Here is an 11929-nt window from a genome sequence, read left to right as displayed (position 1 = left end):
TGAATTCTGGAGGCAAAAATTTCTATGTAATTACAGAGACCGTCTTTATTATTAAAATGCATATTATAAATTACAGACATAAATACAAGTGCAACATTTTCACAGTGTATTGGGAATAAACACCAAAAGATGACATAAAAAAAAAGGTTGCATAAGAGTTCTACCTATGCATCCTTTCAAACCAAGGTGCTTTGTTTTGTTTTGCTTTGCTTCTTAGGGCCATACCCAGGGCATATGGGCATATAGAATTTCACAAGCTAGGGGTCAAACCACTGCTGGCCTACACCATAGCCACAGCAATGTGGGACCCCTGACCCACTGAGTGAGGCCAGGGACCGAACCCACATCCTCATGGATACTAGTCGGATTCGTTTCCACTGAGCCACAACAGGAACTCCCTGACCAAGGTAGTTTGATCTGTTGTTCTTAGGGCAGATGGCTTTTTCATGGAATTATAGGTTAATAGAAGTATCTACTTAAGCAAGTGACAATGAAAACAAACGATTTAAATATGATAACAACAACAGTAATAACAATAATAATAACATGGAAATCACCCCCTATTAAAATATCTGTTGAAATAATTTTGCGTATATTTTGCAATCAGAACTCAACTTCGCATAGGAAATATAAGTTTATTTATCTTTAATTGCATATTACTGCAGTTAAGAGTGTTACACTTTTTGAGGGTTTTACTTTTTTCATTAAAACCACAGAGTGACAAATGGAAGATTCTCCAAGGAAAGGCACACTCAGGAAGCTGTTGTCCAGATGGCAGCTGCAACAGTACTTCTCTTCTAGTTTATACTCTTCCCTAGAAATCAGGTCCAGAGTTGGAAGGAGAAAAAGTCAAGAAGAAAAAATAAAACCAGCAGAGATCTGAGAAACTAACAGCTGTCTTGTAAGATATATTTCTTAGAATTTAGCATCCCCATTATGGTAAGCAAAGTAGATGATCTCTTACTACATGTAATCTGAAAGACACTGCTGTAAAATCCACTTTCTTCAAAATATCTTCCAGTGTCTTTCCAGTCTGCTTCAGTGTCTTTCATCCCTCCATTAAAAGCGAGGGGTTTATATTTTGAGTTAAAGTTTATCCCTAAGGCCTAGAATTCAGATATTCCTCGGCAAATAAATATTAAGCTAACGTTAATCACTAGTATTTAGTGTGAATAAATTTATCAGATTACTGACTAGAACATGAGAATAGGACAGAATACAAAACATATTGTGGGGAGATGGGGCTGATAAAGTAAATCACAGCACTGAATACAAACTTAGATGGGCAGGCCTAAAGAGAAGGGGAGGTCCTAGCTAAGCAGTATAAGAATACTGGACACTTGTGCTCTCTGTCCTTTCCTCAAATGCTATAAATTATTTTCAAGGGCTATCTGAAATGTTAGGCTAGAACCTCAAGATCTTCTCTAAGACATTCAGTAATCTCCTGGAAATATTTCCCTCCCCTCAAAAAAAAAGATGTTTTTAAAGAGAAATTATTATGTTTCTGAAATTACAACATTGGTTTCCAAAATGATCCTAAGAAGTATAATTCATGTTAATCTAAAAAGTGGTAAAAACATACAGTATAGATAAGTCTCTTTCATTACAATTACCCACAAAATTATTACTTCCCATCCTGTTACAATACCAAATTTTATTCAAACACAAATTAAAGCAAACAGACCAGGCATAGTTACAGTTACCCATTTAAGAAAAAAAATAACACTCACTTAGAACTCACTTAACACATCAAAATACATACCTTACAATGAATAATTAGAAGATAAATACATACACTACTGCTAGCAGCACAAAGTCAGTCTTCTAATAGGGTATTTTTTAATAACAAAGTACAAACAAAATCACCACTTATTGAGAGAAAACATTATAAAAATTTCCACTCATCTTAGATATTAGAATTCATTTTGATTTCACCAGTTTTTCCCTAAACATATTGGTATCACAACAGTGTGACTAAATCAATTCCCTTCCTATAAACATTATGGAGCTCTTTTTTGATTTTCACATTTGTTCCAGATAAAAAATAGAATGTTTCTTCATTATATAGCACACAGATTTTAATTAGAGCATGGTTTAAAAGTTAAAGATTTTTGCTAAAACATGTTTCAAGGTATTCTAATATTTAAGGCCCCAAGTTTAGTTACTACTCCTGTTTCCTGCATATTAGTACTAAATTGTAGCCGGTAAGGCATTGTAACGGGTGTCCATTGTGGCCAAAATTAATTGTCTATACTTTTCTCAAAAGGGGAAAGAATTGACTTCCCCAGATGCTGGGAGGAAGGATGTGTCGGCCTTAGAATCATATGACTGGGGCAAACTTGGACCATAAATATTACTAAAGACTCTAGGGTCCACATGCCTAGCTGCCTCCAAACCTTAATCTGGCTTGTGAATATAGCTTGACAGTTGCCACCTAAATTAAAGTTAAGAAATAATTTCATTTTTTTGCTATGGACTAAACCTAGTGCATTACTTTTTCCATAGGCTCAGAAATTGCAATAACATGTCAGAGGTACCTCAGTGTCACTCTAGAAGCATGGTGGACATTTCTCCTACTAGGCAGATCCATATATCTCCAGAGGTGTTCTTTAGATATCATTTAAGAGAACCAAAACTATGATTATCACCTATTTGCTTTCTCCTGGACCCTTAGAGACAATTTGAGCCTCATTTGTTGAACCACCTTCCATGGGTAGATTAAATATGGCATTTTATACAGTCATAGAGAGTATGCGAATTTGTTTCTTGTTCTTACTTTAAACATACCAGAGGCCTGAGTTCATATTTTCCATTCTAATAATAGATGTGACAAATGATTTTTCATACTGACTCTGAAATGAAGGAAATAGCTACTCTAGTCTTCAAACCCTGGAGTGTAATCACATATGGGAGATAAAAAAGAGTCCAATGTTTATAACATTTATCTTCACAGAATGATATACTGTCCATCCTACTCAAAGGCAACTAAAATATGATATTTTGATATAAACTGTGATTACTAGTATAAAGAGACAACTACATTGCCTCTAAATACAAAGAAACACAGTGACCATTGTAACAAAACTAAGCGCTTAAAATGACTCCAAGCTAATAGTATCTCTGTGTCCTAGGTTCAAAGATAAAACTGCTGACCATAGTTGAGAGCATGTGCATAGGATGTCACTGAAATTTTATAGTCCTAAAGACTTGAGGACAAATTACTACATGGATATCTCCACATCTACATAGGCTGTATTATGAAGATGTGAATTTGTCATATAGGTAAGATATAGCATACCTAAAAAGCTGTGAGTTCTTCCAGTGATTACTGCCCAGTGGCTTGGGGTATGCAAATCTGTTCTGATATTCTTACATTTTAGCCCACATTCAGATTTTTTTCCATCTAACATACTTCATTTCTCAGAGTAGAAGTGATATGGTTGCTCACAAATGATTTTGCATGGAGTTTTATATTATCATGCAAATCTTGTCTTGAAAGTCGTCTTCTGAACTCATTAGTGGTGAAGTAGTATATGACCGGGTCAAGGCAAGAATTCAGACTAGCAAGACATAAGGCAACAGAATGAAATATTATAATCACCCTTCTGGCTAGGCAGCTTTTGATTTCATTGGACTTGACCAAGAAATCTAAAGGAAAACTGAAGTGATAAGGTGCAAAGCAAATTAGGAAAACACCTGCACAGGTTAGAATCATCTTCAAGGCTTTCTTTTTCTCTCCAAGGTCTTGGGCCACAGGATATTTATCTTGCAGTGATAAAACTGTCTTCCAGGTACAATATAGGACTATCAGAAGAGGGGTAACAAACCCAATCAACTCTCCAATGGTCATCATGACAACAGACTGGGCCAAATTGACATTCCTGGTAGGAAGATCCACAAAGCATTTGGTTTTGTTGCCAGGAGTGTCATCACTGCTTCTGAGGAGGGGAAATAGCAGACAGGCAAGGCAGATTATCAGCCAGCCAACAATGCTGATGTACAGGTCATATTTCTGTTTACAGTCATGGAAGCGAAAGGGGTATAGGAGAAACCAAAATCTTCGCACACTTATACAGACCAAGAAATAGATGCTTGCATACATGTTGACATATTTAAGGTAGAAACAAAACATGCAAAGGCCAGACCCAAAGGGCCAGTCATGATTCAAATAGTAAAAGATCCTCAATGGCAAGGAGAGGACCTGTAGTAAGTCAGCAATGGCTAGATTTATCATGAATATCACAGCCCTTTTGGTTTCTTTCATATAGCCATAAAATACCCACAAGGCTAATATGTTTCCTATGAGACCTGGCACAAGAATGACAGTGTATGTCACTGCATAGATAAAGTATCGAAAATCTGTATTTGCTCCATCTGTCCCAGGACATGTATCATTAGCAGACATGTTTCTTTCCAGAGAAACTATCTTTACCAAATGTTGGTTCTGATTTATAATCTACAGCTGCTCTTTCTAAAAGACTGGTCATTGATGGGTTGGAGAGATTGAGAATAGAATAACCTCTTTTTTACTGCATTGGTCTGAGACTATCCATGATTTGGGGGGTTTTCAAAGAATTATCAGCATATTTATTTTAGATTTGTCTATAGTAACTTTATGGAAGTCTCATGTGCAAGCATAGCTGACAAGTCTTTATAATTTTCCTTTCTTGTTTACTCAGTTAAATGGTCTTTGGGGACATCATGACAGTTGATCCTCTCCCATTTCAATCATGAATGTGCCATATAGAAGCTCTTCAAATTCCCATATGATGATAGCCATCTCTTTACCAGTGGTTGGCAGGCTGTTTTTCTTTTTCTTTTTTTTTTTTTTTTTGGCTCACATATAAGAAAGGTTTGCTTTAGCACTCAGTGGGTCCACAACTCTTCAGAGGTGATTAACTTGGATGGGTCAGCTTTCTGGGATTTTTTTTCAGTTATGTGTCGGAAATTAAAATTTGAGAAACAAAGGCAGAGCTGCAAGTGAAAAATATTAAGCCAATTATTATCTAGCACTTCTTGAAAAAAAATCCTATGTGTAGAAAAATCTATTATCTTTAATGGAAAGTTTTGATATGAGTGAGAGTTATGAGTCACAATTTCCATAAGGCACTTTAGAATCACAAGAGAGTATAACTAGAAAGAACCTGAGAGGTAATCTAGCCTCTTAGTACTCAAAATGTGATCCATGAACCAACATTATTTCAGAGCTTATTAGAAAAGAAGAATCTCAGGTCCCATCTGGGACCTGCTGCATCACAATCTGCAGCTTAAGAAGAACCACAAGCGATTCTTATGCATATTAACATTTGAGAGGCTTTGATATAGACCATTGTTTTATAAACATCACTAATTATCAGACTCATCTGGGGAAATTTTTAAAAATATAGCTTTCCATAGATTTTCTGACAGCTCCTTTAGAGATTCTGATTGAGTTTGTAGGGTCTGAAATTTGTATTTTTAAAAAGCTCCCCATATGATTCAGATATCGCCAACCTAATATTTGTCCTTAAGCCATCAGATAGGAGCCACCTATTTGGTTCAAATCTTTCCCAGATGTCTGAAAATAAGTAAGTAACCAGCTTCTCCTTAAATACTCCCATTAACATGGGTCATTTAGTCCCCTCTCAATTATCCAAGACAACAGACCATGGCACTAGTACAGAGAATCAAAATCCCCAGAAAGCTGACTCAGCTAGGTCTATGACCTTTGTTCTAAAACAAATTTTAACTTAAGGACCTGGATAGTTGTCCCAAGGTTGTTGAAATCCAGGAGGACTTAACTGACAAAAGATATGTGAGAAAAAACAAAAAGAATTAGGAATTATAAAACCACCTGCTTTGGATTATCAAATCCATGAGGTTTAACAGATCTGTTTGGTTTGAAGTGGGCTTGATTCAGCCCCTGAAGAAATTGTCATTGTTATTATTTGGCCTCAATTGCCTGGTAAGTAAAGTAGCACATTTTGTTCAAAGATACGGTGTACACTTTAATAACATCCTGATAAATTATGTAAACTATGCTTTCATATCGAAGAGGTTAAATACTTGAAATTTCTCAGATAAGGAAGCAGAGAGATGGTGTTTTAAAATACAAAGAGACACAACTGTAAAGAACATAAACCAGTGAAAGAGTGGTTAAAATTAGAGGTTGTTCAGCTCCCAAACTGAAATAAATCTTTGAAATAGTCCTACAGGAAATTATTTTGATTAGGTAACAGGCAAAATTAGGTGGCAGACCAAAAAGTCAAAAGCCCTGGGTTTTAAGCTTCCTTTAACTATTTAAATAAAAGTCATCACTTGCTAATGTCACTGATTGGAAATCATGTTTACAAATATATATCCAATCAACCTTTAGTGAACATTCACCTCTCCGATTGCAGCCAATGACTCTTAAATACATATGTCAATCTTGAGCTGAAGGGTTCTTTCCATCTATATCTATATCTATATCTATATCTTTATATCTATATCTATATCTATATCTATATCTATATCTATATCTTTATCTATATCTATATCTATATCTATCTAACCTTTTCTCTGAGCTAATTCATCATCACTTCAAAATTTTAATATATGAATCTAAAATTATCTTTTCTATTTATTTAAAATATGTCATATCTTGTTAGATCATGTTGTCTCACTGATAAAAAAATTTCTAATACCTTTCATTTCACTCAGTGGAAAAATCCAAAGTCTTTACAGATCATCCTACATGATCTAGCTCCTGGTTACTCTCCTGACTTTACCTCTTAAGATTCTCCCCCTTGTACTCTGCTCCAGCAACTTTGCTATTCTTTCTGTCATGTGAATAGACCAAGAATATTCAAGCATTTGAGTTGGCAGTTTCCTGTGCCTGAAATGATTTAGTCTAGTTATTTATTTGTTTTACTCCCTCATCTCCTTCAGATCTTTATTCCATTGGCACCTTTTATGAGGTGTTTCCTGATTTTCCTACTTAAAACTGCAGGTCTCCTCGAACACTCCACATTTCTTTTCAGTATTTATTCTATCCATTGTCAGTTTTAACTACTATACTCTTTGATTTTTACTTACTTATTTTGTTTTTATATATTTTTCCCTACAAAAATGTAAAGTCCATAATGACAAGGATTCTTGTGTGTTTTGTTTCCTCACTGTATAACAGAACTAAGGACTGTAGAAGACACAAAGTGTTTAGTATTTGTTGAATGAAATAATTTCAGTAAATAAAAATCATTTGACTATAAATATCAACATATCTCATACAAAAATAATCTTTCAAAACTTCAAACAAGTTTCTGCTCCTGACTTTGTCATTGCTATTAAGTTCACCAATGTTTTCCCAGGTTTTCTCAAAGTCTTGGAGACATTGACTCTTGGTTATTTATTTCCAACTTTCATATAAGTTCCTAAGGGGAAGATAGCATACTAGAGAGGGAAATAATGTATGCTTAGGAGTCAGAATTACCTGGGTTTAAATTCTTGCTCTTTTAATTAATAGCTCTGTGACTTCCAGTATTTCACTAAACCTCTATGATTCTTTAATTTCTCATTGAGAAATTCTTGAATTTCTCATTTCTCAATGAGAATAATCATAGTACCTAATTTAGAGAGTCAGTGTGAGGATTAATTGAGCTGCTGTATGTGATTCATTTAGTAGAGTGTATGGTATATAATAAGTGCTCACAAACATTAGGTATTATAACTAATATTATTAATACTATTTTATGCTACTGCATTATTTCTCATAACCATATTATGTATTGTTTCTATTCTAGTTCAGGACCTTATTACTTAATCTCCCTATCTCTTATCTTTTCCTGTTCCATTCTATATAATGCTGTCAGATTTTTTCCTTAATATATGCTCTTTAAAAATCATTAATAGCTTTCTATTGCCCAAGAAATCACAAAATGCATAGTTTGGCAACCAGTGGCTTGCTTGAATACAGTGACATCTACCTTTAGAGCTTTGTCTTCCACTGCTCTCCTAACATGTCCAGAACTCCAGCCAAAAGAGTGCCATATCATTCAAACTGACTTTTTCTTCCCCCACAAATAGCACTTGCTCATTTTGCTACCTTAGCTTGGAATATCTTTTTTGCATATTAGTCCTACTTAGTTGTGAAGAATTTCTCAATTTCCTGTTGCTCATGAAAACTTTTGTGGTTAACACAACACTGTTATCCAAGCCCCTTTTTAAAATTACATTATACCTATTTTAAAGCACTTACTTCTACTTTTTGGTTAGTAACTTCTGTCTGTGTCTTATTTATGTCTATACTTCCCTTTTTACCCCCACCTCACCACAACTAGGCCAGAAGGCCTTGAAGTCAGAGGCTGAGTCTTATATACTTCTATATACCCTGGAACTCCTAGAGCCATGTTTGGAATGTGTTGGCCTCATCCAATGTTTATTCAACAAATATTTATTCAGAATTGTTCATTTGCCAGGCATCATGCTTTCTACTGAAGATATAGTCAGTGAGAAAAGGCACATGATCTCTGTCTTCTTAGATCTTATCATCTAGTGAGGGACAATGATAATTGCTGTACAATATGAAAAATGTGATTATAGGCAATGTACAGTGTATTTTTTAAGCAGAAGAGGGGAACCAACTAAATATTAGGAATGTGTTTGCAAAAGTGAAGTGAACTTAAAGACTACACTCCTGAAGTCTGTATTTTTCCTTTTGATCACTTCCTCATTGGCCACATTTTAATGCATTTTATCTGTATATCCTAAATTGTGACCTTGAAATGCTCCTGAATAGAGCATCTCCTTTAATATTTTATTTTCTGGCTTCCTCCTGAGAGAACTTAAATAATAGTTTCCCTTTGTTTAGATAACATTATTTTCTACTAGGAAAATTTGCTTGAGACGATTAAAAAGGCTTTTAAACATGGAAAGAAAAACCCTAGTTAACTGTGCTATAATTAACATAAACACTCTATTATCTAAGAGAAATGGAGGCAAAAGATGAAGGAGGCATTTTTTTTTCGGACCGTATTATTTTTTTTTTCCAGATTTCTCTTTCTCAGGAAAGAATCCATTATAGTAGATGTTGGAAGACTCCAAGTTTAAAATGATATATTTCTTTGTAGGATCATGTCAGATTCTTTCAGGAAAGTTTTTTTCTTGCTTAAAGAGCTTATTCTTACTTGACCTTTCTCTTTGAGAACTGGAAAAAAATAAGAGAAAAAAACAAAACTGATGGCCTGAATTTGGCCTTATTCCCAACAATCTACAGGCCAGAAACTATTTCATGTGTAGTTCTTCTTGGAAGTTATATTTTGATTTATGAGTATTATCAGTTTATCTGAACTTGAAGCTTCACTAAATTGTACCCATGATATGGTTCAAGAGTGTTTTCAACCAATATTTTGTCTTTAGTTGTTTATTTCAGGGAAAAACTATTTCAAATGAATATTGGGGATAGTTTTCTGTGTTATTTTACTGAGCTTCTTTTGAGTAAGTTGCTATTGTCTATGGAGATGTTAGACTTTCCCACATAAAAATGCATTTCTGTATATTAATAAAGGAAAGTGAATTATTTAAAATACTAGATTCTTAAAATATTTAATTTATAATGATGGTCTTTGAGATTTATTAGTGGCAAGCAGAGACTATATTTTGGGATGTGGAGCTTTGCCCAGAGCAGTCAAAGACAACCACTTGCTCAAAAGCCAAATTTATTTTAGAATTCTGGTTAGGTACACACTTTAGTAAGCCAAGAAAAATCAGACATAGCTGCAAGTGACCGAAAATAATGTGGGGCAGAATAAGGAGTGTACATTTATATGGGAGGCAATTATACCCTTATGATACATGAGGAGTCACAAATATTGAATAGAAGAGGGCAGAAGAAATTTGTTCCGATTCTAATCAGCACACAGCAGTCTCAGGGTTTCTTTTTCCATTTGAAATCTTTAAAGTCAAATAGCTTACAGTCTTTCCAGGAAAGCTGTCCAACAACTGTATCTAAGTAAAGAGCTGACTACAGTTGAATAAGCAAATACTTTAGAAAGATTTTGCCTTATTAATTCTCCTAGGAAAAATGTTCCATTAGAATTTTTATTTTAAAGATTGGTGTTCTGCATAGATGCCACATCCAGTTAGGCTGCCAACTTCTCTTATATTTGACATCTACCATTCCCTGATAAGACAGCTTCGTGAGGGGAAGAAATACCTGCGTGTGGACAAACCAGTTATTTGGTTATTATTTTGCCAGTAAGTTTCACTTAGCTGAGTCTTATTGTCTCTGCTGGGATCTGAGGCCCATTTCCTCCTCAGTAGTTTGTATGCCTTCTCCCTCTACTCTGAGTGGTACACTTTTAATTACTTACAGAAAGAAGGAAGGCCATCACTCAATCTCACATCACCAGTGAATAAGACCCAGTCATGTTGCCTTTCCTCAAATATCTTAGTTTGCAATTATTTCATATCCTAGAGACCAGGGCACACCAATTGATATTGGGATTGGGTGACTGCAGTAGCTGTTGAAAGCTGTACTGATAATTAGCAATTACTTTAGCTGCTATTCACTTTCTTGATCCCCTAATCCATTAGTTCATTCTTATATATCTCCTACCTCTCAGGGTTTTTCGCTTATACATATGATTTATAGGTGTCAATCAGGGTTTCTCAAAATGTGATGCCAGGGCTAACATGTGCTATATACTAATTTTCTGTTTAAAACATTAGTCACAATTTTACAAAGTTCCATTTTAAAAGCTCCATTTAAAATATTTTCACTTGAAGAAGTGACGAGAAGATCATAAGTTATGTTACAGTGGGAAAACTGTATGTATTTCCTGTTCTCAGTGCTGACACAGCTGTGGGGATTTTCCTTAGCTCTTTGTGAATGTTTGCCTTGTGTCTCAGACAGACATGAGCATTTGGACAAGAAGGGGGATTTTTTTTTTTTTTAAGAAAAGGAAATTTATAACCTTCCATGCTCACATAAAATAAACTAAGGTCCAAGATAATCAGGTCCTTCTGGCCCTTTTAACTTTTTTGCTGTTCTATTTCTTACAATTTTCTCTTTGAGAGTGTGCCCTATCCACTGCTTCACAGGATTAATAGTCTGTGAAAGTGGAGGAATAAACCAACCTTATGGGTTCTGGTAGAAAGAACAAGAGTGAAGTGGAAAATTAAACCTGTCTCAAGGGCCTCACACCAGGGATGGCCTTGATTGGGGGTGTAGGTGGCTACCTAAAGTGGTGTAATTTCATGGATTGCCAAAAGCCCTTCTTTAAGAAAAAAGAAAGGAAAAAAATCATTTCCCTCTTTTTGGCTGGGGCCCAAACTTCTTTTTCTTAAGGATAAGCCTTTTGTCTTATAGAGAAAGTTTAGGATTGGAATTTTAGACTCCCACCTTTAAAGATGGAGTCCAGTAATTTAAACGAGGTAATTTTACTTCTGGAATGTCAGTACCTCACACAAACTCATAATTTCTGAAATATATGTAATAGACATCAGAGCTTTTGCATCCTTTGCCTTTCAGCTCAATGTATCTGCTCTTTCTACTCCTGGTGCTTAGTAGTTTTCCCACTACCCCATAGTTATTTGTGTTTTACTTGTAATTTGGAGTCATTTTTCTCCACAGTATATTATACAAAGCAATAGCATTTTGTTTTTAAAAATGAAACCACGATATGGAAACCTCTCAACAGACACTAGGGTCTTCAGAAACTGCATAATGAAAATTATTTAAAATTATTTAAAATGTGGAGTCCCTATTGTGGCTCAGAAGTTTAAGGACACAGTACTTTCTCTGTGAGGACGCAGGTTCAATCCCTGGCCTTGGTCAATGGGTTAAGGATCTGGCATTGCTGCAAGCTTCAGCGTATGTCACAGATACAGCTCAGATCTGGTGTTAACCTGCCTGATGCATAGGCTTCAACTGCAGCTCCAATTCAATCCCTAGCCCAGGAACTTCCATATG

The 11929-nt window shown here is 35.2% G+C and overlaps 1 protein-coding gene across 3 annotated transcripts in view; it reads right to left on the bottom strand.

The window, feature by feature from the left end:
• Nucleotides 1-621: 621 nt before the first annotated feature.
• The window catches only part of GPR174 (G protein-coupled receptor 174), a 36166-nt gene continuing 24858 nt past the window's right edge, over nucleotides 622-11929 (bottom strand). For all 3 annotated transcript variants that reach the window (XM_047764586.1, XM_047764587.1, XM_047764585.1), the window contains one exon: nucleotides 622-4974. In XM_047764586.1, the coding sequence (XP_047620542.1) occupies nucleotides 3404-4405 (1002 nt within the window). In that variant the 5' untranslated portion in view covers nucleotides 4406-4974 and the 3' untranslated portion in view covers nucleotides 622-3403. The remainder of the gene's footprint in view (nucleotides 4975-11929) is intronic.

The sequence above is a fragment of the Phacochoerus africanus genome, chromosome X, assembly GCF_016906955.1.
Source record: "Phacochoerus africanus isolate WHEZ1 chromosome X, ROS_Pafr_v1, whole genome shotgun sequence".
NCBI classification, from domain to species: domain Eukaryota; kingdom Metazoa; phylum Chordata; class Mammalia; order Artiodactyla; family Suidae; genus Phacochoerus; species Phacochoerus africanus.
Note: the sequence above shows the minus strand (reverse complement) of the source record. Positions and strands in the feature narration are given on the sequence as shown.